Source organism: Panulirus ornatus, chromosome 26 (assembly GCF_036320965.1).
Source record: "Panulirus ornatus isolate Po-2019 chromosome 26, ASM3632096v1, whole genome shotgun sequence".
In the NCBI taxonomy this organism is placed as follows: Eukaryota; Metazoa; Arthropoda; class Malacostraca; order Decapoda; family Palinuridae; genus Panulirus; species Panulirus ornatus.
The window spans coordinates 817,256-843,568 of record NC_092249.1 but is presented as its reverse complement, the minus strand read 5'-3'; the positions used below and the strand labels follow the sequence as shown (position 1 = coordinate 843,568).

General features: G+C 39.7%; 2 protein-coding genes across 2 annotated transcripts in view; one reads left to right on the top strand and one right to left on the bottom strand.

Annotated features, from left to right (window-relative positions):
* The window catches only part of LOC139757388 (uncharacterized), a 34,654-nt gene extending 18,245 nt beyond the window's left edge, over positions 1–16,409 (bottom strand). Inside the window, exons 1-5 of the mRNA XM_071677820.1 lie at positions 15,843–16,409; positions 14,168–14,276; positions 12,447–12,672; positions 12,015–12,074; positions 10,947–11,226 (exon numbers count right to left, since the gene is read on the bottom strand). Of these exons, the coding sequence (XP_071533921.1) occupies positions 10,947–11,226; positions 12,015–12,074; positions 12,447–12,672; positions 14,168–14,276; positions 15,843–16,105 (938 nt within the window). The 5' untranslated portion in view covers positions 16,106–16,409. The remainder of the gene's footprint in view (positions 1–10,946; positions 11,227–12,014; positions 12,075–12,446; positions 12,673–14,167; positions 14,277–15,842) is intronic.
* A 2,657-nt stretch (positions 16,410–19,066) lies between these two features.
* p24-1 (transmembrane emp24 domain-containing protein) lies at positions 19,067–26,065 on the top strand. Its single transcript, XM_071677823.1, has 4 exons — positions 19,067–19,413; positions 20,298–20,422; positions 22,076–22,192; positions 23,679–26,065. The coding sequence occupies exons 1-4, from the start codon at positions 19,260–19,262 to the stop codon at positions 23,907–23,909; spliced, it is 627 nt and encodes a 208-aa protein (XP_071533924.1). The 5' UTR covers positions 19,067–19,259; the 3' UTR covers positions 23,910–26,065.
* The last annotated feature ends 248 nt before the right edge of the window (positions 26,066–26,313 follow it).

The window sequence follows — 26,313 nt, the reverse complement described above, 5'->3', positions numbered from 1 at the left end:
TGCAGTTTCTCACATGAATCAGCCACCAGCGCTGTATCATCAGCGAACAACAACTGACTCGCTTCCCAAGCTCTCTCATCCCCAACAGACTTCATACTTGCCCCTCTTTCCAAAACTCTTGCATTCACCTCCCTAACAACCCCATCCATAAACAAATTAAACAACCATGGAGACATCACACACCCCTGCCGCAAACCTACATTCACTGAGAACCAATCACTTTCCTCTCTTCCTACACGTACACATGACTTACATCCTCGATAAAAACTTTTCACTGCTTCTAACAACTTTCCTCCCACACCATATATTCTTAATACCTTGCACAGAGCATCTCTATCAACTCTATCATATGCCTTCTCCAAATCCATAAATGCTACATACAAATCCATTTGCTTTTCTAAGTATTTCTCACATACATTCTTCAAAGCAAACACCTGATCCACACATCCTCTACCACTTCTGAAACCACATTGCTCTTCCCCAATCTGATGCTCTGTACATGCCTTTACCCTCTCAATCAATACCCTCCCATATAATTTGCCAGCAATACTCAACAAACTTACACCTCTGTAATTTGAGCACTCACTCTTATCCCCTTTGCCTTTGTGCAATGGCACTATGCACGCATTCCGCCAATCCTCAGGCACCTCACCATGAGTCATACATACATTAAATAACCTTACCAACCAGTCAACAATACAGTCACCCCCTTTTTTAATAAATTCCACTGCAATACCATCCAAACCTGCTGCCTTGCCGGCTTTCATCTTCCGCAAAGCTTTTACTACCTCTTCTCTGTTTACCAAATCATAGTGCCATTGTACAAAGGCAAAGGCGATAAAGTGAGTGCTCAAATTTCAGAGGTATAAGTTTGCTGATATTCCTGGTTCCACTTGCTGCCAATCCCACTCCCGATATCTAAAAACACTTAAACAACCTCCATATAAAACACCAAACAACATACCACCCAATTTACAATACCCACACCCCAACAGACCCTAATAACCATGCTCACATTCACATTACCACAAAACAATCCTCTACACAACACTTATACCAAACCTCATACACGCATCTTCTTTCTGTCAGTTAATTCTCACAAGAAACAACACCAAGCGATGTATCTCAGCAACAACAACTGAAACACTTCCCAACTCTCGTCATATCCCCAACAGACTTCCATAGACTTGCCCCTCTTTCCACAAACACTGCAATTCACCTTCCTAACAACCCCATCCATAAACAAAATTAAATGAAATATATGAAGTCTGTTGGAGATGAGAACAGCTTGGGAAGTGATCAGTGTTGTTCGCTGAAGATACAGCGATGGTGTGATGATTAAATGTGAGAATATGAAGAAGATGTGGACTGAGTTGGGTAAAAGTGTGTGAAAGATTGATTGTTAAGTAGTAAATGTGGAATAAGAGCAAGGTTTTATAGGTACAGTAGGGGTTGAGGGTCAAGTAAATTGGGAGGTAAGTTTGTATGGGTGAAAAACAGGATGATGGAAAGTGTTTTTAGATATCTGGGAAGTGGATTTGGGCAGCAGATGAACCTTTGGGAAGCGGAAGTGTATAAACAAGGGGGGGGAGGGGCGAAAATTCTGGGAGCCTTGAAGATGTGTGGAAAGTCGAAAACATTATCTACTGTAAAGCAAAAATGGTTATGTTGAAGGAATAGTATTCCAAACAATGTTGTATGGTTGCGAGGCCTTGGGCCTATGGATAGAGTTGTGCACAGAGGGAGGAGTCCTGAAAATGAGATGTTTGAAGGACAATATGTGTTTGAGGTGTTTGATCGAGTAAGTAATGTAAGGGTAAGAGAGAGTGTGGAAATAAAAAGAGCGTGTTGAGAGAGCAGAAGGTGTTTTGAAATGTTTGGGCACATGGAGAGAATGAGTGAGGAAAGAATGACCAAGAGTGATATATGTGTCGTAGGTTGGAGGGAAAGAGGAGAAGTGGGAGACCAAATTGGAGGTGGAAAGATGGAGTGAAAAAGATTTTGAGTGATCGGGGCCTGAACATTCCTGGAGGTTGAAAGGCGGGCAAGGAATATAGTGAATTGGATCGATGTGGTATACTGGGGTAGAAGTGCTGTCAATGGTTGAATCAGGGCATGTTGAAGCAACTGGGGTAACCATGGAAAAGTTCTGTGGGGCTTTGGAATGGAAAGTGATCTGTGGTTTCGGGCATTAATTACATGACACTAGAACTAGTGTGAACGAATGGCCTTTGATGTCTTTTTCCACGCGCTACCCACGCACACATGAGGGGGGGGGAGGGGGACGTTATTCAATGTGTGGCGAGGTGGCGATGTAATGATAAAGGCAGACCAGTGTGAATTAGTGTGCATGTTTATATATGTATGGTCTGTGTGTGTAAATAAATATTATACATGATATGTATGGGTTTGTATAAGTATTGCGTCTGGTGGACTCGTATTAATACTATGTGTATGGGGGTGGTGGGTAGGGCCATTCCTTTCAGTCTGTTTCCTTGCGCTAAAAAACCCTCGCAAACGCGAAGACATGCGACAAAGCAAAATAATAAAAAATAAATTTATTATAACTTGTCGCTAGGGCTCCCGCGTATGCAGGTAGCGCAAAATGACAGACGAAAGAAATGTGCCCAACCTCCCCCCATAACACATGCATATACATACGTACCACGGCACGCAAATATACATACCTACACAGCTTTCCATGGTTTACCCCCAGACACATCACATGCCTGATTCAATCCCCCTGACAGCACGTCACAACCCGGTAAACCACACGCACCAATTCACTCTATTCCCTTGCGGGCTCCATGTCACCCTCCTGCATGTTCAGGCCCCAATCACACAAAATCTTTTTCCACTCCCATCTTTCCACCTCCAATTTGGTCCCTCCCTCTTCTCCTCGTTCCTTCCACACCGACACATATATCCTCTAGGTCAATCATTCCTCACTCATTCCTCCATGTGCCCAAACCATTTCAAAACACCCTCTTCAGCTCTCTCAACAGCTCTTTTTATTTCCTCACACATCTCTCTAACCCTTGACGTTACTCATCGATCAACCACCTCAACACCACACACATTGTCCTCAACATCTCTATTTCCACACATCCATCCTCCCTACTACACAACTACCTATCCAAAGCCCCGCCTCGCAACCATACAACATTGTTGGAACCAACTATTCCTTCAAACATACCCATTTTTGCTTTCCGAGATAAATGTTTCTCCGACTCCAACACATACTCAAGGCCCCCAGAATTTTCGCCCCCTCCCCCACCCTGACCACTTCCACTTTCATGTGTTCCATCGCTGCCAGATTCACTCCAGCTATCTAAAAACACTCACTTCCTCCAGTTTTTCTCCATTCAGAACTCACCTCCCAACTGACTTGACCCACAAACCCTACTGACCTAATAACCATGCACTTATTCACATTTACTCATACTTTCTTCTTCCACACACTTTACCAAACTCAGTCACCATCTTCTGTCAGTTTCTCACATGAATTCAGCCACCAGCGCTGCTATCATCAGCGTACATCCAACAACTGACTCACTTCCCAAGCTCTCATCACCCAACAGACATCATACATGCCCCAACTTTCCAAAACCTTGCAATTACCTCCCTAACAACCCCATCCATAAACAAATTAAACCAACCATTGATACAACACACAACCCCTGCCGCAAACCTACAATCACTTGAGAACCAAACACCTTACACACTCTTCCTAACACGAACACATTTCCTTACATCCACGATACAAAAACTTTCACACTACTCTAACCCCCAACTATCCCCTCCCCTCCTCCCCCCTCGAAACTACCATATAATTCTTAATTTATTTATGATTAATATTTTTTGACCTTCCACGATAGGCATCTCCAAAAACACTTCAAAGAGCCCATCTTCCCCCCCACCCCCGCTTCCTCCTCTGACCGAAGAATCCAAAATTCAACAAAAAAATACAAAATCCAAATGCTAATCAAATATAAATACACCCCAACAAACAGACCCATCACACAACAAACCCATGAAATGACACTTAAAAGACTAATAGCAAGTATATCAAAAATGAATCACATCACGCACATATCAGAGATAGGGGAAGGGTCCAAATCATTGTCAGTTAATCCAAATGCGCTACCTCGCAAACGCAGTTGGATATGGTGGAATAGAAAAATAAAAAAAAATTTAGGTAAAAATATCCCTGGAGATAAGGAAGAAAGAATGCTATCCCATGTTTTCCCTGCATATAGTAGAAGGCAACAAAAAAGCGTGAGAGGAGGGTTGGAAAACCTCCCCTCCAGTTTTTACTTTTCCAAAAGAAGAACAGAAAAGGGGTCCAATGAGAATTATCCATCTAAGGCTCAGAGCCCTGTTTCATGATGCTACCATCACTAACACGGGGAATGTCGAATATATAAAAAAAAATCTTGAAATATCAGGGTGAAAACCTTCAAAAAATCATATTAACTATAAGTTCCTAGTTCACTAGAGTGGCACTACAAGTGACATTACTTATTAAAATTAGATCTGAAACATATGCAGCAGCTAATATTCTTGCATAAACAAACTCACATTTTGCATGAATACAAAAATATACTTCTTATTTCCCCCTCAAATAAGCAAAAAAATTACTGTAACTAACGCTGTGGGGCTACCTGTTTTCAGACCCACACATATCTCCTTATTGAATATGACGCCATCACAATACTGGTTCTTCATAACAGTTCCCATTAAATGGCACTGTTAAAATCCTTGCTCTTCATTACCTGCAATAAAATTTATTAAACAACATTTCTAAGTTATTCTCTACTTTATGTAGTATCTCTTAAAATGAGTGTATTGATATTCATCAGCACAAATTAATTTCACCAACCTACTCCTCCTGCAGCTTATCAAGTCCAATCACTCAGAATCTATTTTTCACACACACCATCCATCACCATTTGGCTCCCCTACTGTCCTTGAACCCTCCACTTCTAAACACAAATATCCTCTTTGTCAGCATTTCCGCACAGGTTCTTCTCTCTATATGTCCAAACCAAGATTTTCATACACCCCTCATTCAAGCTCTCTCAAAACAAAAAAACAACTCTTTCTAATACCACTCATCATCTATCCTTATCCCATTCACTGCTTACTTCAATCAACCACCTCACATCAAATCTCCTCTGCACAGCCTTATTTTGAATCCAATGCCTGCATCCATAATAATATTGTTGGGACTATTAACCCTTAAAACATACCTATAACTACCTTCCACTAACATTCCTTTCTCCATCACACACATCAGAGCTCCCAGAACCTTTCGGCCCCTCCTTCATTCCAATTGACTCACTTCCACTTCCATGGTTCCATCACTGCCATGTCCACTCCCATATATATACAAAAAACTTCACTTCTTCCAATTCTCTCTAAAATTAACCAAATATCCCTACTACCCATATCCCTTAGCCCTGCTTTATAACAACCCTCATAACCTTGCTATTATTCAAAATTCAATCTACATTCCTCCCACACACACTATTCCAAATTCAGTTCCCACTTCTCAGTTTTCTCAAATCTGCCACCCATATTTGGTATCATCACCAAACAAATGACTCACCTCCCCAGGCCTCACTATCCTCCCCTATAAACTACATATACACACCTATCTTTCCATCTTCCCCCCCCCCTCCCCCTCCAAGACTCTTGCATCTACCTCGCTCACCATAGAACATACATAAACAAATTGAACAACCATTGATTGACATCACACACCTACTGCAGAACCAAACCTTAACTTGGTACATTCACAATCTCCAAGTTACACTCTCCCTCTCTTCAACACTTTGATTAATAAAACCTTCTTACCGCCTTCTAGCAGCTGCCTTACACCGACATTTCCAAATTAAACACAAGGCATTCAACACTCTCCATGACTCTCTCACTTCGCATACCACTCCAACCCCAAACCCCTAAATACAATACTTTTTTCTGTACATTCAATAAAATAAGACCTTATTAAAAAGCACAAAACCCAACTGGAAGCATTGATAGATAAGATAATAATCAATCTTCCACTAAATACTGAATATATGGTCTTACTGGGGGGGAAGCCTGTCCTGTTTGTTTTGGGGGTATGATCAACAAAGAATCACTGTTTTTCTTCCCTTTCCTTTCCATTTCCAATTCCAAGGTATCACTAAAATCTTCTATTCCACCTTTGGGTCCCCTGAAAGTAAGCAGACTTGCATCACAACTAATAATTCCCATCAGTAAAAGATCAAGCAAAATGAGACATGGATTTACAACATGCAAGATTATTCTAGTCAAAAAATAAATGTAAATTGAAATTTTTTTTTTTTTTAGTTTTTATGGCTTTAGTCGCTGTCCCCCGCGTATTGCGAGGTAGCGCAAGAACAGACGAAAGAAATGGCCCAACCCCACCCCCAAACACATGCCTTTGAATTATCATCCCACTCCCAACTCTTACAGCACGTCAACCCCGTATGAACAAAACCAAACCACATCTCTCCAAATCACTCTATTCCTTGCCCTCACTTTCAACCTCCTCAATTCAGGCGGCCCGATCCACACAAAATCATATCACTCCATCTTTCCCCCACCACTCCATTTGGTCTCCCTCATCTCTCGTTCCCACCACCTCCACACATAAATCCTTTTGTCCAAATGCTCTTAACCCTCCACATATCTCCGCCCTCCCTCATGGAATGACCAAACCATTACAAAACACTCCTCTATGCCACGCACACACCACATCTCGATATTATTCCACAACACTCACTTAACCCTTACGTTACATACACGATCAAACCACCTCACACCACACGCAATGTCCCTCAAAACTCATTACCAGCACATCCATCCTCCACGCACAAACTCAACCCATATTCACGCCTCGCAACCAATACAAACATTGTTGTAACCACTATTCCCTATCCTCTTTAACACAACCCATTTATGCTTATCCGATAATAATTAAACACTACTATCCAAAAAAAAAACACAACATTCTTAAAGGCTACCCAGAATTTTTCCGCCCCCACCCACCTGATGATCCCCCTTACCGCTGTGCCATGGTTCCATCCGCGCCATATCCACTCCAATATCAAAAACACTTCTTGTTCACTTCCCCCATCCCCCTCCAGATATTTTCATACCCCATTTTCTCTACCCTCCAACATGTCCAACACACTTCCAATTGAATTGACCCTCAACCCAACAGTACCTAATAACCATTGCTCCTAAAATTATATATTTCACAATATACAAACTCTAAACATTTCTTCTTATATGCCACAAAACACTTTACCAAACTCAGTCACCATTCTTGCAGCTTTCCTCTCTTTCTTCTTTCTGGGGGCTTCTTCCTTCTCTTCTTTCCTTCTCTTTTTCCTCACATAATCAGCCAACCACGCTGTTATCATCAGCGACCAACAACTGACTCGCTTTTTTCCCTTCCCTCAAGCGCAAGTCCTCATCCCTCTCTTTATTCTTTCCTTCTCTTCTTCTCTCCTTTCACCCTTTCTTCTCTTCATCCCACATCCCAACAGACTCTTCAATACTTGCCCCCACTTTAATTTTTTTTTGTACCGTTCTTCTCTTTCTTTGCTTGTTTCTTTTCTTTTCTTTTTCCTCTCTTTTTTTTCTTTCTTTTTTTTTATTTGTTTATCTTCGCCACCCACCCACCCTCGCTGCCCGCCCCTCCTGCTTCTTTGCCCTGCCCCCCTCCCCTCTTTTAAAACACAAAAATATATAATAAAATCCCAAACTCAATAAAAATTATACCAACAAATAAATAAAACCAATTAAAAAAGAAAACAAAAAAATAACAAAAAGAAAACAAAAAAAAAAAAAAAGGACCCACCCCCACAATCAAACGCCCACCCAACCCCCCCCAACCCAAAACGCACCAAAACCACCCCATTTCCCAACCCCCCCCCGCACCCCATCTCCACCCCCACCCACCCATCTACCCCACACCCAAACCCCACAACTCTCCCTTCCCCCCATCCATCCCACCACTCAACCCCCAAAACCCCCACAACAAACCCCCCAAACCCACCCCCCCCACCCACACCCAACAACCAACACAATCCCCCTCTCCACACACAAACCCCCACACACCACAACACAACCCAAACTACACCCACCCCACCCACACATTTAACCCCACCCCAACCCCAAAATCAAAACACCACAAACCACCCCCCCCACCAACCAAACAACAACAACTCCCATGCTCCCCCCCCCCCCCACCCCCCCCCCAATCCACCCTGGCGTGCTCCCCCCCACAAACCACCCGCCGCCCCCCCCCCCCCCCCCCCCCCCCCCCCCCCCCCCCCCCCCCCCCCCCCCCCCCCCCCCCCCATACCCCCCCTACAGCCCGGGGGACACCACCACAAAGCCCACCCCCCCCACAAAACAACACAACCCAACCACACCCCCCCCAAAAACAATACCCCCCCACAACTAACACAGCAGCCCACCCCCCCCCGCCCCCACCCCCCCCCCCAACAGAAAACAACCAATCCGCACCCCCCCCAATTCTACAAGCACACCACACCCCATACTTGAAGTCACAGTAACAAGCCAAACCACCCCCCCACACCGAACCCAACCCACCCCAAACCAAAATCCCCTCCACCACCCCCCCCCCAACCCCTCCCCCACAAAACTACAAAATAGCCCACCCACACAATATCCCCAATTGCCATAGGTATTCAATGGCACAAAAGCACGCAAATTCCGCCAATCCTCCATGTACGTCTCACATGAGTTCCTACATACATTAAATAATAACCTTACCTCAACCATTCAACAATACATGTCACACTCACCCTTAATTAATAATTCACTTCAATCCATCCAAACATGCTGCCTATGCCGCTATTACCCCAATCTCCCGCAAAGCTTTTACTACCTCTTCTCTGTTTACCAATCATTTTCCCTAACCCTCAGCACTTTGCACACCACCTCGCCCAAAACACCCTATATCTCCACTTCTCTCATTCAACCATAATTCAACAAACCTTCAAAATACTCACTCCATCTCCTTCTCACATCACCACTACTTGTTATCACCTCCCCATTTGCGCCCTTCACTGAAGTTCCCATTTGCTCCCTTGTCTTACGCACTTTATTTACCTCCTTCCAGAACATCTTTTTATTCTTCCTAAAATTTAATGATACTCTCTCACTCCAACTCTCATTTGCCCTTTTTTTCACCTCTTGCACCTTTCTCTTGACCTCCTGTCTCTTTCTTTTATACGTCTCCCACTCAATTGCATTTTTTTCCCTGCAAAAATCGTCCAAATGCCTCTCTCTTCTCTTTCACTAATACTCTTACTTCTTCATGCCACCACTCACTACCCTTTCTAATCAACCCACCTCCCACTCTTCTCATGCCACAAGCATCTTTTGCGCAATCCATCACTGATTCCCTAAATACATCCCATTCCTCCCCCACTCCCCTTACTTCCATTGTTCTCACCTTTTTCCATTCTGTACTCAGTCTCTCCTGGTACTTCCTCACACAAGTCTCCTTCCCAAGCTCACTTACTCTCACCACCCTCTTCACCCCAACATTCACTCTTCTTTTCTGAAAACCCATACAAATCTTCACCTTAGCCTCCACAAGATAATGATCAGACATCCCTCCAGTTGCACCTCTCAGCACATTAACATCCAAAAGTCTCTCTTTCGTGCGCCTGTCAATTAACACGTAATCCAATAACGCTCTCTGGCCATCTCTCCTACTTACATAAGTATACTTATGTATATCTCGCTTTTTAAACCAGGTATTCCCAATCATCAGTCCTTTTTCAGCACATAAATCTACAAGCTCTTCACCATTTCCATTTACAACACTGAACACCCCATGTATACCAATTATTCCCTCAACTGCCACATTACTCACCTTTGCATTCAAATCACCCAACACTATAACCCGGTCTCGTGCATCAAAACCACTAACACACTCATTCAGCTGCTCCCAAAACACTTGCCTCTCATGATCTTTCTTCTCATGCCCAGGTGCATATGCACCAATAATCACCCATCTCTCTCCATCAACTTTCAGTTTTACCCATATTAATCGAGAATTTACTTTCTTACATTCTATCACATACTTCCACAACTCCTGTTTCAGGAGTACTGCTACTCCTTCCCTTGCTCTTGTCCTCTCACTAACCCCTGACTTTACTCCCAAGACATTCCCAAACCACTCTTCCCCTTTACCCTTGAGCTTCGTTTCACTCAGAGCCAAAACATCCAGGTTCCTTTCCTCAAACATACTACCTATCTCTCCTTTTTTCACATCTTGGTTACATCCACACACATTTAGGCACCCCAATCTGAGCCTTCGAGGAGGATGAGCACTCCCCGCGAGACTCCTTCTTCTGTTTCCCATTTTAGAAAGTTAAAAAAATACAAGGAGGGGAGGATTTCTGGCCCCCCGCTCCCGTCCCCTCTAGTCGCTTTCTACGACACGCGAGGAATGCGTGGGAAGTATTCTTTCACCCCTATCTCCAGGGATAATATACATATATATATACACATACACACACATACACACACACATGCACATATACACACACACACATACATATATATACATGTGAAAAATGTAAGAAACAATTTAGAAAACTGAAACTTCCAGCTTGAAATGAAATGAAAAAATGAATGTCACATAATGGTTCAACCTCTGGCTATGGAAAGGAAATGTTTAATTTATTTACACAAAATGTCAATAGTAGTTCTCATCAATTTAACCACTGTATCAATAAGCTTCAATGTCTAAGCTACATTTTTTCCAATTTCACTATTTTCTTGTCAAAGCACCATGTATGAAAACTATCACTCCAGTAACACAACTCAAATGTAAATCAAATGTCAATATATAATCTACAAGCATTACACTCAGAATTAAGACTCACCCAATCTCTGGCCTGGATGTTAGGTTCTTTATGACATCTTCAAACTTGCATAACGATGAGATTTTTCTCTTTCCTCGAGACCGAACATTGAGAGGTATGTCTAAGGTGTGAAATGTGGTACTGTTACGCTTAACAAAATCTTTTAAGTAAAAGTTTAAAACAAATAGGTCCACATCTTCAGAATTCACAATCAATCTGCCAACCAATGGAAGAAGGCCTTCTATTTCTTGCAAGCAAGACTCGCGCTGGACAATAGTCATCCACTTCAATCCCATCATTTCTGACCAGAAAGAATGAATGAGAAAAGTAAATCATGTTACTGAAAACACAGTAATGCATCAAACATCTTTAATGGGGAAAATAGTACATAATTTCTAAATCTCAGCACAAAAGAAGAGTACTGTCACTACATTCAAATATATGTAGATTAAAAGCTAATCTGGTAACACAAATTTTTCTCTTCTGTACTTATTGCCATTTTCCACATTAGCAAGGTAGCATTAGGAACAATACTATGAGCCTATGAAGAAAATTCCTAACATGGTTTCCCCTTCAGCTCCTGAAGGAAGTATTAATATGGGTGGGGAAAATTTCCAGAACTCCTGTCGCCTTCTACGACATGCAGGAGATACAAGGGTAGTATATTTACTGCCCTATCCCCAAACATAATCGAGTAAAAAAAAAAAAAGGCTTATAAGAGAAGAAAATGCTACTGACCACTGCAGCAAACATAATTGGAAAAAAAATGCTAGTAATTATTACCCTACTTCAAAGGCAATATCAAAAGTAAGCTGCAGATTGTCGAAGTACTTCCAATGTGTCTGCCACATTCCTGGAAAACTTTTTATATGCTAATGAGTATGCTCTTAGCAAATTACAGCTAAATCTCATGGTATCAAACTTTTAATACAGTCTTGGACTGCAGGAGCCTTTAGAAAGGTCCTGGGTAATATCATGATTCTTTCACAGAAATTGGTTCTGGGGCAAATATGTAAATGAATAAAAAAATTCAGACATGAGCAGCAACAAATGAGAAGATATTCATCAACTGTTAAGTGATAAGCTCACCCTCTAGCTCTCTCCTGTCTCTCCATTCATTTGGATCTGCTGTTTCCTCTATTTGGGCCTCTGCAATAAAACCAAGACACTAAGTTCTAACATTCAATAGAGGATAAAGAAAAACAATAATTCCAGTTCTGAATGTTAATCTATGGGAAAGCATCTTTAATGTCCATCCCTCTAGCACAGGGCATAAATCCATGTCAAATCTATCTAATACTTTTGTACTATAACATGATTTACTAATTGTCTGTAAATGGACAAATGTTGGGTTAAAAGTTTAATGGTTCCCAAAGCTTAAATGGACTTTCTGTGAAGATGTGGAGAGAACAAGGAAAGGGCAATATGAAGAAATTACATCAAAATTAATTCAAATCAAGTTAAAGGAGATACATCAGCAAATTCAAAGGTAAGCTGAAAGAGAAAACAATGGACACATACCAGAATTCATGTTGAGGTCATCGTGAATTTCATTATGGGTAGAAGGCTTGGAGTGTAGCTTGGCAATGAGATTGCCAATATCACGAAGTGTGACTGACTTGCCTGTTGTCTTTCTGACATAGTCCAGAAGAAATGCCTTATTTGGGCATGTCTGCATGATTTCCTGTAAATCCTTCACCTCATTTGCATCTAGTCGCCTTTGCTTAGGAAAACACTTGAAAGAGTCCTGTTATGAAAACAGAAAAGACAACCAATAATAAAATCAGAAAAAACAATATCGTTTCTAGACAAAAGATGAATAATTTTTCAAATTTGTCATTCAAGGATTTATCTCTCAATGTTTCCAAAATTTTATGACACTTCTCCATAAATGAAAAAGTGTACTTTTTACCTATTAACTGTAATATCAGTATCAATGGATGACCCTCTCTGAAGAAAAAATATACATATATAACAGGAGATGTGTAATAACTCAATGTTCAATAGAATATTGGCAAATAAGCATCCCTTCAGGGAATTACTACTTTAATATATGTTAATGTGCTGATAAGTACATTGAACCACACCCAAAAGCACAGATTTTGAAAATGGGTGACAATGCATGAAAAACATGTATTATTTATCTATCTATCCATCTATCTATCCCTGGTGCCCATTCCCTTTGGGAACTCCCATCAAGGGGGTGGCCATGGCAAAAGAATCTCCATCTATACCTATCCTAACATGCCTCTCTCACATATTTCTTTCCATTACTTATTTTCTAATAAAGTTATGATTCTATAAACCACACACAGTACTGTTCCCAGTGGATGGGGAGCTGTGGTTTTGGTGTATTATACAAGACAGCTAGAGAAGGAATGTTAGCAAATGCAGCCTTTCTTTGTCTGTTCCTGGGTCTGTACCCATGCTGAGGAAAGTGTTCCAGTTCTCTTTTATGTGCATGCCTTTCACCCTCCTGTATGTTTAGGCCCCAATTGCTTAAAATCTTTTACACTCCATCCTTCCATCTCCAATTTGGTATCCCCATTCACCTTGTTTCCTCCACTTCTGATACATATATCCTCTTTGTCAACCTATCCTCACTCATTCTCGCCATATGCCCAAATCATTTCAACACACCTTTTTCTGCTCCCTCTACCACAGGTTTTCATTACTACACACCTCCCTTACCCTTTCATTACTTAATCAAACCACTTCACACCACATATATTGGAGGAGGATGAAAGAATACTGTTCATGTGTCTCCAGCACATTGTAGGCAACTAACTGGGGAAGGGGATAGAAATTCTTCCATCCCATAGTACTTTTCAAATAAGGGACAGTGGAAGGAGCCATGTTAGGATTCTATCCTCTATGACCCAGTCATATGTTCTTGATGCTACATTGCTAATGTAGGACAAAGAAAAGATGTACAAAAGATGGAAACATACTGGCCTGGATGTGGTTATGTTGCAAGTGAAAATTTACCTTGTATTAAGTTGTATCATCAAAATGACAAAAATGGCATACAGTTTCATTAAGGAACTTCTCACTCTATAGGAGCCTACCATTTCCCTGCTCCTCATTGAAGAACCGCCTTGAAGCTACTGAAGCCCCATTAATAGGGTCTTGGAGTTGTGTATCAATAATAATGCATATCAGCATAAAAATCCCAAAACTTGCATAATCTTTATTTTAAGATTATGAACATTTCATTGGCAAAGAATTTCCTTTACACTGACCTCATTTGTTGTATGGCTGTGCACAAAGTTAGCCTTTGTGACCACCAACTTCTGTCCATCCTTGCTGGCACACACCTTCACAAATGCCCCACAGCCTTCTTTATGTGTTCTGCAAAGAATATTTGAAATGGTAACAGTTAAATAATCAATGCCATCATACATCACCTTTTGTTTTACAACTTTAAAGAAGTTATTTATTTTCAAGAATTCCTATTATGGCTTTCCACACCATTCACACAAACATGTGAAACTTTTTTACCAGCATGTAATCATAACTACCTATTCATATATATTTCATCTTTTTATAAGATGACTTCACTCATATATTTACATATTCAAAGACCACATCCAATGCTCTGACATGAACGTTTGGCTTTCACAGTGATGTAACATCAATGCTTTCCTTGGGGCAATGCTTCTATCTATGCCACATACACAATAGAGGCTAATATTGACAGAATGGAGACAAACTATCTCTTCATACAGGATAAACTCACCATCCAATTCATGGGTCAATCTCTCTTCTGAAGCCTTTTAGGAAACAAACCTCATTACATATTGGTCTTGAAAAGCTCTCCTTACCTCAACTCTCATTTGGTTACAACTCTGATGAACCACTCATTTATCCAAAGGAAGAATGATAACCTCTCTTCTTCAATTAGGGATTTCTTTGAGTTTTCAGCCAAAAGAGTCTTGAATAAGGATCTTATCTGCACACATTCACTCTCTAACTGTCAAGTAAAATGAACCAAAAACAAAGCCTACCATCCATAGCCAAGACCAGCATTCAAAGAAAAAAATTATGAAAACCTCCCCAATAAGATGACAATTACAATAGAAATATACTAACATTAATGTGGTGTGTTGCTATGGAGTGCATGGAATGGCTGCTTATGGAGAGGTCTGGCAGTGGTGCGAATGTCTGCTCAGACTGTCATCCACTTGTTGATGCACCAGCAATTGGTGCTATGCTAGAACTAGGATGTCTGGTATGTTTTAACTACAATATTGAAAATCAACATATATCTAATTTGCTGGGGAGGTTAGGTAAGGCTTTCATAAATCATGTTTTATAGATTATTCCACCTAACTTTATGTTGTAACTCCACATTTTCCCTTACATTCAGAACCCTTACCACTACTGCTTTAACCAATATCTTAAAATATAATACTCAATGTCAAAGTCATGATCAGTAACTTTTTATACTATTATCAACACACTGTACTCCAACTATGAAACATGATCACTCAGCATCCAAAGCTAGTTTCAAACTAAGACTAATATGGTATTCAGTGTTATCATATCATTTTCCCTGATATTCTTGACCATTTATCAATATTGCCTTATCTAATACTGTATTGAAAAAAGTAATCTAATCCAAATCATGCTCTGCAACCCATGTATTCTCTTATCACGATGAATAAAATCATTCACAATCCAAAGGTAATTCCAAACGATAGCTAAACCAATAAGTGCAATGTACTTTAAGTTGAGCACTCAACTTTCTGCGACATGGCTGGCAAAATCTATGCAAGAAGAATTACTTAGATGTTAATAAAAAGCAAATACATTCGTGTAATCAGAGTTAACACTAATGTGAGCATATAAGAACGGGCTTTCTCTTCTAACTTTGATACAAGAACTCACAACTTATGTCTTCAACAATAAACTTACTTCTGGTTTGGCCTTTGTCCTTTGGATTTGCTCTCATATGAACGACCTCCTTTTACACAAGCCCAATGGATCTCAGAGTAGACAAGAGCTGGATTCAAAGGTGTCTGCCGTCTCTTCTGAGCAGCTTTAATGGTTCTACAGTGACGCTTCCAGTAACTGATGTTCTGCTTCTTCTCCACCCTCCTGATGGCTTCGTGTAGTAATTCAAATGAGGAGAACTCTTCACCTTCTGAAAGAAGCGAAACATTCTCCAGGGAAACCATCCTTGGTTCTTGGCAGGATACACCACTAAGGATCTATGCGTTCCCTGTTCTTCATGCTACTACTCCTTACTATAAGGTTCCTCGTGACCACTGCTTCTCATCACTGACACCAAAATCAACTACCACATTATTTTCTAAATATGACGCGTTTTCCCACTCGAATCACAGCTAAAGTGATCACACGTGACGTCAGAGAGCATTAAGTAGGTGTATCTCTTAAAGAAGCATCAGTTACCGAGGTGGAACACCTTCCATCTAGGTCCCGGGATGTTTGTTTACATGCCCAACATGGCCACCTTGACAATCTATTCCCCGGAAATTATATATTTTCATCTGGTTATTGTCTCCCTTATCCATTCCCGTATCTATAAGTTCTACTTATATTGAAACATTAATGTTGGTTTCATTTCATTTTGTTTGCTATAATCAGTGATTAATGGTAATTTTTTTCATCTAAATTACCGATACTTAGTTCAGCATTATTATTAGTGATTGAATAAAAATGTTAGTACTTTAATATACAGCAATATATATTTCTTACAGAAGGGTGGAAACAAATGGATATCCATTCCTCAGTGTCTTTTCATTTTCTTAAAATCTCATACCAGCTCGCCTTTCCCGCCATAGCAACGTATCATCGCGGGGTATACGACAGGCTTCAAAAAAAATCTCGCTTGGCTTTATTATTAAAAAAAGACAAGAAGTTCCAGCCTCTTAAACTAATCTCCTATCACAACTCATACCAGGCGAAAGTAGAGAGGTTAAAGAAAAAAAGGGTTCACTCAGATGCCTGAAGAACCCTCCTCCCATACGAATTTTCGTATGATTCTTTACCTCTTTTTTGTTGTTGTTCCCTGAAGAAGCAGTAATACAAAAGGGAAAGATTTCCAACTACCTAATTTGGTTTTCTGTCGCTACGTAGACTATAAGTGGGAATTGCGATACGCCTTCTTGGTGTCTATCCCATCCCTAGGGCTGTTTGGTATAGAAAAAATATCAATGTATCCTTGAAAAAAGTTCATTGTGACTTTCAAATCTAAAGAAACTATTGTCATTTATAGCAAAGTACATCGCGCGCGTCTCCATGTTCATATAGATTTATGGTTGTCCGCAGAATATTTTTCAGGGAGGACAAATGTGAAATCTAGCGTATCGTTTGCGCTGACAAGCAAATCTAAAAAGAAATGTGAATTGATAAAAATTTTTCAAATATGAAAACTAAATGTATAATGAATGAGAAATGAAGAAAAATAACACCATTTCTCACTTTTTATCAAATCGCTAAACGAAGGGGGAGAGGGACATTTTAACCACCTACATTGCCAATGTTCATGCGTTGACGTCCCTCTAAACTCTTCTTTAGTGGCTTGTGGTTCACGACAACGTCTTTCCATGCACTTGGGTTTCAACGACATCGTTCCATACCATTCTCCTCCTCGGATCATGGCGGTATCATTCCATTCCCTTCTTGCCAGTGGATCACAGTGGAGTCTCTCCTAGCCCTCCAAGCCCTTGGATCAAAGTGGCGACTCTCCATGCCATCTTTCTTCACGGCAGCAATTCTACATGTCCTTCTGGCTCATGGCGGCATTTCTATGTGCCTTTCATACATGTTGATGATTGCGACATCTTTGTCATTCTTACATGTAGATCCGAGAGGCAAACCATGGCGACGCGCTCCAGTGACCTAGTGCAGTATAACAACTGTTTCAGTTACGTGCACTGCGGCAACGATAATTTCAGTTTTCTGTTACCAATGTCTCTTGTTCCTAGAATTTCAAGCTTCCCTAGTTCCAACCTTCTTCAGTACCCTTTTCAGCTGTCTACTATACCCTGCACAAGGTTTGCCCTGCATCAACAGGAGCAGCTCTCTCCAGTTCACTGCCCAGCAGCAACAGCAGTGTTCTCCAGTACCCTGCACTACAAGTCATCCAACAGAAACAGCAGCTGCTGTCTTTAGGACATTCAGATGTAGCCTGCGTTCTGCTGTTATGTTGCCTTCTTGTCCCGAAATTTGAAAAAAGCAAAAGTGACCCAAAGAACCATATGCCGTACAGTTTGCGAACTCCTTCCAACCAAACCTTTATATCTGCTGCACTGATTGTCCTTCATATCCGTCAAGTAAACTTGCCATTTGTGCCATCATGGGAAATGTGGTTGTTTCACTGTTCCAGTCCTCCTCTCCTCTCAGTAAATCAACTTTAAAGCGAAATGTTATTCTGATATACATGTCATTAAGCAGGAAGCATAATGCATTATTGTAAATTTCCATGCTAAATGGAATTCAGTGTATTGTAACAAAAATGTTGTGACGCTCAAGTTCATATCAAAAAGTCACTGCATTTCTAGGATTTTGATCCGTCGTCTGGATCTCATAAATATTGGCAGGTGTAAAAAAAATGAAATGTTTATACTAAAACATGATCAATAGAGGTTCATTTGAGGTAGCATTACTTTGAAACAAATGTCGACTTTCCTGAGTGTGTGAATGGTTAAGCGTTCGTGTGTGATGACATTGTACACGTGTACAAAGTCCTACTCACTTAAATTCAACTATGTTGCTTGCCGCTGGAAGGTCCTACGTCATCTGTACTCACTCCCTCGCTACTTGTGTATTCGATTGATTCTTCTGCTGTATCACTTCTTGTATATGATACTTCATGCTCTGAAAAAGTGAAACTATATTAGTAGCTTTTATATTCATAAGGCTATTATGTGTATTATAATCTATGGACATTCATTGTCTATATAGAACTATTCATGCTGTAGATAATATTAACTTACTAAAGGAATCGGACAGCAAAATCAAGAACAAGCAAGAGATGGCAGCACCAGCTCTGTATTTTGGTCTTGTTCCTTCACGTACAGACCTCAAGCTCCATGTACCATTCTCGCCTGTGATTGGTTAATGTATTTGAAGTTGATTTCTCATTGGTTCACTTACCTGAATTAGATCAGACTCTGAAAACCTAGAGACAACTGAACGCTCCTGTATTTTGTTTCCGGCCACGTACAATAGCAGAAGACGCCGAGTTCTGTCAAAGTATTGAAAGGTGTTCTCGTTATTAGTGAGCTATATTGCTAACATAAAAGGGCATTAACTATGTCCAGCTGATGTTCAGGTAGCGACGACGGTGCTTGTGAGACAGACAAAATGGAGAGTGTATGGTTACTGGCTCTGGTTGTATTGAGATGGTTAGCTGTGGCGGCTGGAGTTGAACTAACATTTGAGCTTCCAGATAATGCTAAAGAGTGTTTCTACGAGGAAATAGAGAAGGGAACAGAGTCAACGCTAGAGTTTCAGGTAGGTTATAGTTTTACGGATTTATTTCGTCTTACCCGTGAATGTTCTGCCTGTGTTATATATCTCGTTCCCATATTTATGTATGGATTATCATGCCGACAAGTCGTCAGACATTTTTATTTCCGTTTCGCAAGTGTATTGCGGGATTTCTAAAACTCCATCTCGAGTTACAGTGTTTAGGGTTGGGTGGCCTGGAGCGGAGATTCCAGGTACTGGGTAAGGTATCGTTGACTGGTTCTGTTTTAACCCAACAACTTTCCTTCATATTATGATGGCAGCAAGTAAGAACTGCAACAACCATGCAAGAGTGGATTCCCTGAAATCAAAAATTATATTTCATTCACGAGGTGTTACTTTTATCAACTTTCATATTGTATAAAATAAAAACTTGAGAAATCCAGACACAAAGTAGAAAAAGAATATAAACTGCTTGTAATATCATTAGGTAATCTAAGAGTTTATTCATGCATTAAAACTATAATTGCTTATTGAGAACTTTTAGAAAGTTTGAGTTTAAGGATGTTCATATTCTATATTTGGGAACCTTGTTCTTCTCTTATTGAATCATTGATTGATGGAAAGACAAAGAATTAAGAATGTGTCTTGTTCCATTTGCACTTAATCCTCATCATCCTATCATATTTGACCCAATAGCAAAGAGGGATTTGAAGGAGGGAAATATACTGTGCCAGACATCGGATTTACAAACCAAACATATTTCTCTATAATCTGAATAATGCACCTTATGGATTTATGTTGGCCTCAGGAACCATGCTTGTTCCATCTTTTTTTTTTTCTTATCATATTGAAGTGACAAATATTTATTGAAGGTCTTTAATGTAATTCTCTTAGGGTTTATGACAAATCCTTTAATATTACAATAGGTAGTGACTGGCGGTCACTATGATGTTGATGTGGTCTTGGAAGGGCCTTCACGGCAGATTCTGTACCGTGAGACCAAACAGCAGTATGGACAATTCCAGTTCACTCCAGAGATCTCAGGCACTTACCAAGTATGTAAAGGTTCCCTTTTGAGTGTTGGTTTTTAGTTTTTAATTGTTTTCTAGGAAGAAACCTATTTGAAGCAATGAGGAGTTTTTATTAAGAGAATAAGGCATGTGTGCAAGTAAGAGAAGAGGGTGAGTGAATTCAGGTCTGCAGAAGAGGTTTGTGATGGCCTTTTAATTTGTTTATGGATGAGGTAATGAGGGAGGTGAATATGAGAGTCTTGGAGAGGGGGCAAGTGTGTAGCCTTTATCGGGGTTGGGGTCTGGGAGGCATGTCAGTTACTGACTCAATGCTGATGGCAGATTCAAGTGAAAAACTGTAGAAACGTATTTGAGTTTGGGAGCGTGTGGGAAAGGAGAAAGTTGAGGTTGAATGTGATTAAATGTAAGGTTATTAGGTTTAGCTGTGGAGAGAGACACGTTAGTGAGAGTGTGAGCTTGAATAAAGAGAGCATGGAGGAAGTGGGTTTTAGGTACCTAAGAGTGGTCATGGGAGCAAGTGGAGCCATGAAAGCTGATGTAAGTGAGAGTGTTTAAAAGGGCTAAAGTCCTGGGCTCACTGACGGATGTTTGGAAATAAAAGTCACCGTCAACAGTAGGAAAGATAGGTATGTTTGATGGTACTGTAGTTTTGATCATGTATGGATGGAAGGCATAGGCTCTAGATGAAAAAGTGCAGAATGGTGTTGATGTGTTGGAAATAAAATATTTGAGGACAATATTTGGTGAAAAGGAGGGTTGATTGAATGAGAAATTATTTTAAAAAGGGTTAGAGAGAGGTGTAGTAGTAAGATTATGTATGAGAGCTGAAGAGGATATGCTGAAATTGTTTAGATTTGGGAAGAGGATGACTGAAAGAGTATACATGTATGAAATGAAGAGAACAAGGTAATGGGGAAACCAAGGACTAGGTTGTTCTGACTTCTGCCATATCCACTACCAGGTAGCTGAAGCACTCAGTTCCCTCTAGGTTCTCCCCATTTAAATTCACAAACAGTCCCCCCTGTCTCCCCTCTATACTCCTCATTACCTTACATCAATTCACATTAACTCTCAACTTCTTCAATTTACAAACTCTCCCAAACTCAGACACCTGCTTCTGGAGGTTTTCTTTTTGCCATGAGAGCTGTGTCATCTGCAAACAGCAAATGCCTCACCTGTACATCTATCTCTGTAGCTTCAAGACCCTCACAATTACCTCCTTACCACACTGTCCCTACCAGCAACCATTCAACAATTATACTTCATGTTTTCCCATCAGACCTACTTATGCAGATTTCTTGGCCTTCTTTTTGCGTTTTTCTTTTCTGAAAGAAATGTATTTTTGATATGTCTCCCCAGCATTTAGCAAGGGATGAGTGCTTAAAAATGGGATTTAAAGCAATTTAAAAAAAAAAACTGCTAAATAATATTTATACATTCCAATGATGAAAACAACTCTTGTATTGAAGAATTGTGGTACTAAAAAGAATTGTTGTACTTCTTTTTGATATAATTATAATACTCTATAAAGTACTGATTATTGTTACTTGTTTGACTGAATGTTCCATTGAAATCTGTAAAATCAGTTTGTCTCTGTTCAAGCAGAGCTTAGCAAGCTGCACAATTTTAAGTGTAGTGCATGCTTAGGGATTTAAATGGAATGAAACCTTTTTGCAGGTGTGCTTCAGCAATGAGTTTTCAACATTTAGTCACAAGCTCATCTATGTAGATTTTCAAGTAGGAGATGAGCCTCAGTTACCAGGAGTAGGAGAACACTTTACTGCCATGACTCAGGTGAGTTAGATATCAGCATATTATGTATAGTAAATATGTTTGGGGCAGCCAGAGCTGTTAGGAAGACACTGGTTGTATGCCATTGCTCTCCCCAAGAAACTTTCTGTTAGGAAGACTCTGGTTGTATGCCATTGCTCTCCCCAAGAAACTTTTGGGCCAGAGTACCATCACTCACCTTTGCTTTTTTCCCATAGCTCTACCAAGACCATGTCAATTTCCTGGAATGTAGATTTTCATCATTTTATTTGGCAAATACCTAACTAATCCATGAGAAATTAGGACACAATAGATTATTTTCATCTGGTATTAATCATAGACCCATTAGCATAGTTGGCAAGGCATATTGTAGGATTGTCATTATGGTGGGGATTAATGAACTCATATTGGAGAAATGCAAAGTGGATAATGAAGAGAGGGAGATTTTGAATTAGTCTTCTCTCCTCAAACAATGAGCCCTGTTGTGAGCAGAGAGACAGCCTGAATTTCAGGGGGGTTAAGATCTCTCCAGCTCCTCATCTGTTTTGGCAGGAAATCATAGATGTTCACCATTCCACAACGGTTCACCCATGTTTTGGCTAGTCATTAGTTCACATGGTTCCCTCAGCCAGTCAGTGACTTAGTTCTAACAGTCACACAGACACTAGTTCCATTCAAACTTTAAATTGCATTTAAAAACCTCCCATGCACACCAAGGTGGAAGTCCATCATCATGAATATCTAAAAGAAAGAGAGTGCTGAAATTGTTTGGACATTTGGCAAGGATGAACAGACAGACTTGGTAAGAAGATATACATGATTGGTTTGAAGTGAGTATGATAATGCATCAGTAAAGTGTAATGTTTTGTGGTTGTGTTTTATGGGTGAGGCAGTTGTTTATAACAAGGTGGGTGGATGGTAGTATACTGCTAGACTACTGTGAAACAAAATTTATTGCCACAGTTGTAAATAGGTTGTTGATTTGTTTGCTGAATCGGAGGAATTGCTTTGAGGATTTTTGTTGATTTTTCCAAAAACATTTGGGCATGCACTTAGTCCCCACTGCATATTCTAACTGATGAACATTAGTTTCAGCCACCACACTTCTGCTCCTAATTTTAGGAAATGACAGTACAGGAGAGGATATCCAGCACTCTTACTCCTATAAGTTGCCATCGACACAGGATATACAATGTATGGTTAACATTATTCTCTGTGATAATAGGTGGTAAAGTAATAATTATTGGGAATGCTGCTTACCATATCATCATATCCTTGTGCATTCTCTTTCCGATAGTACAGTAGTTTGTAGGGAGCAGGTGGTTGGAAATGTTTCTAAGTTTTTGTAGAGTGCATAAAATTGATATCATTAATCTTTCCCTACTTTCCTGTTTTCCACTGAATATGAAATAGAAAATATCTACTTGTGAGCCCAGCCAAGAGGTGACTCTTTCTCATATACGGTGTTGTAATGAAGAAAGTTTTTGAATTGTATGTTTTTTATTTACAGATGGAGTCTTCCTCGCAAAAGATTCATGAGGATCTAAACTCAGTTATTGATTACCAGACCCATCATCGGCTACGTGAAGCTCAGGGGCGCAAAAGAGCAGAGGATCTCAATGAACGTGTTCTCTTCTGGGCTGTTGGAGAGACCTTGGGCATTTTAGTCATTACTGTGGGTCAGGTAATGGTTCTCAAGAACTTCTTTGCTGACAAGAAGGCAAATCAAGCTGCTTATTGAACTGTCATTTAGCTGGCCCTCTCACTTGGCCAGTCACTTTGCTTCTAAAAAAAAACAACAAACAGGCCACTTGTTGAGAGTAATCACTTTGCCAGATCTGGCAGGCTGAATAATTTGTTAAGTTGCCATCATATAAGAAGTGTCCGGCTTCATTCTGATGATTATCATAGGTATGCCACAAAGGTATCTTAATCATATTTTTGGTAGTGTGGTGATGCTGTATTCTGCTTTGATTATTAGGAAAATTTATGAGGTTTTCAGTTAAATGTTCAAGGATTTGTAAATAAGTTTCAAGGAAATGTGGCTGTAGAATATGCCACTTTAGTACCCCTGTTCCTGTTATTCAGGCATTTGGTAATATCCAAGAAGAATCTTACTTTGATATTTTTTCCTTTACAGACTCATTTTTTTTTTACATTACTTTCATCCATATTTGAATATATCTTTTAATAGCATATTTACTTTTTCAGCCTTGCCATCTGACTTCAAAAATTTCCTGATACTTATTTTTGCTTTTGTCTATGACGCAAATTCCAAAATAATTAAATGAGCAAGGAAACCAGCCAGATGTGAATGACATGTAATTTCTGCTGCCTGGGCCATAGTGTTTGGGTAGAATTTTGGGTTAATTCTGACAAAGAAATACATCTAAATCTAGCACAGGTCTCAGCACTTTACTAGGAGAATGACCCAAGCTGCAGGTGTTACCAAACTCTGTCTGCCTGAGGTTACACCATGAATGAAATTCCTTTGGTGAGGCTGTATCATTTGGAGTACAGTCTCATCAAAGAACATCTCACTCCAAAGGAGTCTACATTTCCCTGCCACTGGAAGTAGTGCAGAGATGTACTTGTTGGACAGTAGATGTTCCAATACCTTTGCTGTTAAGATTTATTTGTATGGAAATAGTTTATAGGCATAATAGAACAAATTATTCAGTGGAAGTTAATGATCCTGAAGGATCTTATTTGTGTGTGAAGTTGACCTAGGAATTAGTGGTAATATGAGGCTGACTAAGTAAGGGGCAGTTGCATCAACTGTCACGTTAATATGATTACAGAATATTTTTAAGCAAGGCCTCAGTGTGCATGTGCTTTTGTTAACCACGAGTGTTTATAGTTTGAAAATGACAGTCTTCATTACTGTTGGTTACACTTTCATGTTGACATCTAAATTATATGTGTGCAAGATGTTCCAAGCTCATTTTAATTATTTGAAAAAGATTTTGTGAGTGTAGCCGAATGTGCAAGTCATATTTCATATTACAGTTAAGTTTTGAAGTTATGAAGTTATGGCTGTGTGAAAGATCTGTATATATAGAGTTATATCTAAGTGGGAGATTTATATGAATGCAACAAAAATTTTTCTTTATAGTTTTGGTGGTACTGATAAATGGTTCTAGTTCAAGACTTGGTACAGACATGAACAGGGACAGTAGCACAAGTCACGATGTGGAAAACATAAGATTCATTAATAATTCATCAAAGCCTATCTGAAGATGAAAATATTTTCATATTTATTTATACGGTATATTTGCTTAATAATATGAGTAATGTTAGTTTTATCTGGATTTCCATATCAATATTTTACATTATTTTCGATAAGACTTAAGAACTTGTTTTTGGTCAAATGTAGAATTGTGGGCAATTAGCATAGGAATACTTTCACTTTTCGTGTTTTGCTTAGTGTGATTAAAAAAAAAAAATTGTAGTGTCCTGTCTTAATAAATGATGTTTCACAGTATATTCATTACAGTTCACTAAAGGATTCCTTTTCAACCATTTTTTTCTATTTTATTTATTGTACAGATGGAATTCATGCCATTATGATTTTTTCTTCTTTTTACTGGTATTTATATTATGCTGTGCAAGATTGCATACCTGATAATTATTGTCTTTGTTGATCAAGTAATATTTCAGACAAGATCCTTTACTTTTCTGTTCTCACGGTTGAACAATTTAAGGAATTAGGTAATTTACCTTGTAACATATCACTAACTGCTTAAATGCGATTAATGACCCACTCATGTTTACATCCTTCAATTCAACAGGCCACACTACATAAAAGAATGTCATTTTTGCCTGTGATGTCTGGATCATAACTCTCGTGTAACTCCCATGCTGAATTTTTAAATAAAACATAAAGCATGAATTTAATATCAAAGTTTATATTCCACAAGTACTAGTACTCTACTCAACAGGCTATAAGACTCATAGTTAGCTTAGAGGACAGAGAAGGGGTATGAAGGAAACTGCTGTTCTTTCATGGGTGCTGATTCAATGAAAGTACCAATTATATCACCTGATTCGTCAGCATGATATGATACCTGTGGTAAATTTAGTTCAAATGAAAATGGAAATCATGTGACTAACTGAAAAATTGATTAGAATCACCTGCCATATCA

What these genes read in the sequence shown, in the direction of transcription:
- p24-1 (XM_071677823.1), top strand. Translation starts at nt 19,260, where the DNA reads ATGGAGAGTGTATGGTTACTGGCTCTGGTTGTATTGAGATGGTTAGCT. An exon ending in AACGCTAGAGTTTCAGGTAG is followed by an intron (nt 19,414 to 20,297) that starts GTTATAGTTTTA and finishes TACAATAGGTAG; the next exon opens with TGACTGGCGGTCACTATGAT. An exon ending in AGATCTCAGGCACTTACCAA is followed by an intron (nt 20,423 to 22,075) that starts GTATGTAAAGGT and finishes ACCTTTTTGCAG; the next exon opens with GTGTGCTTCAGCAATGAGTT.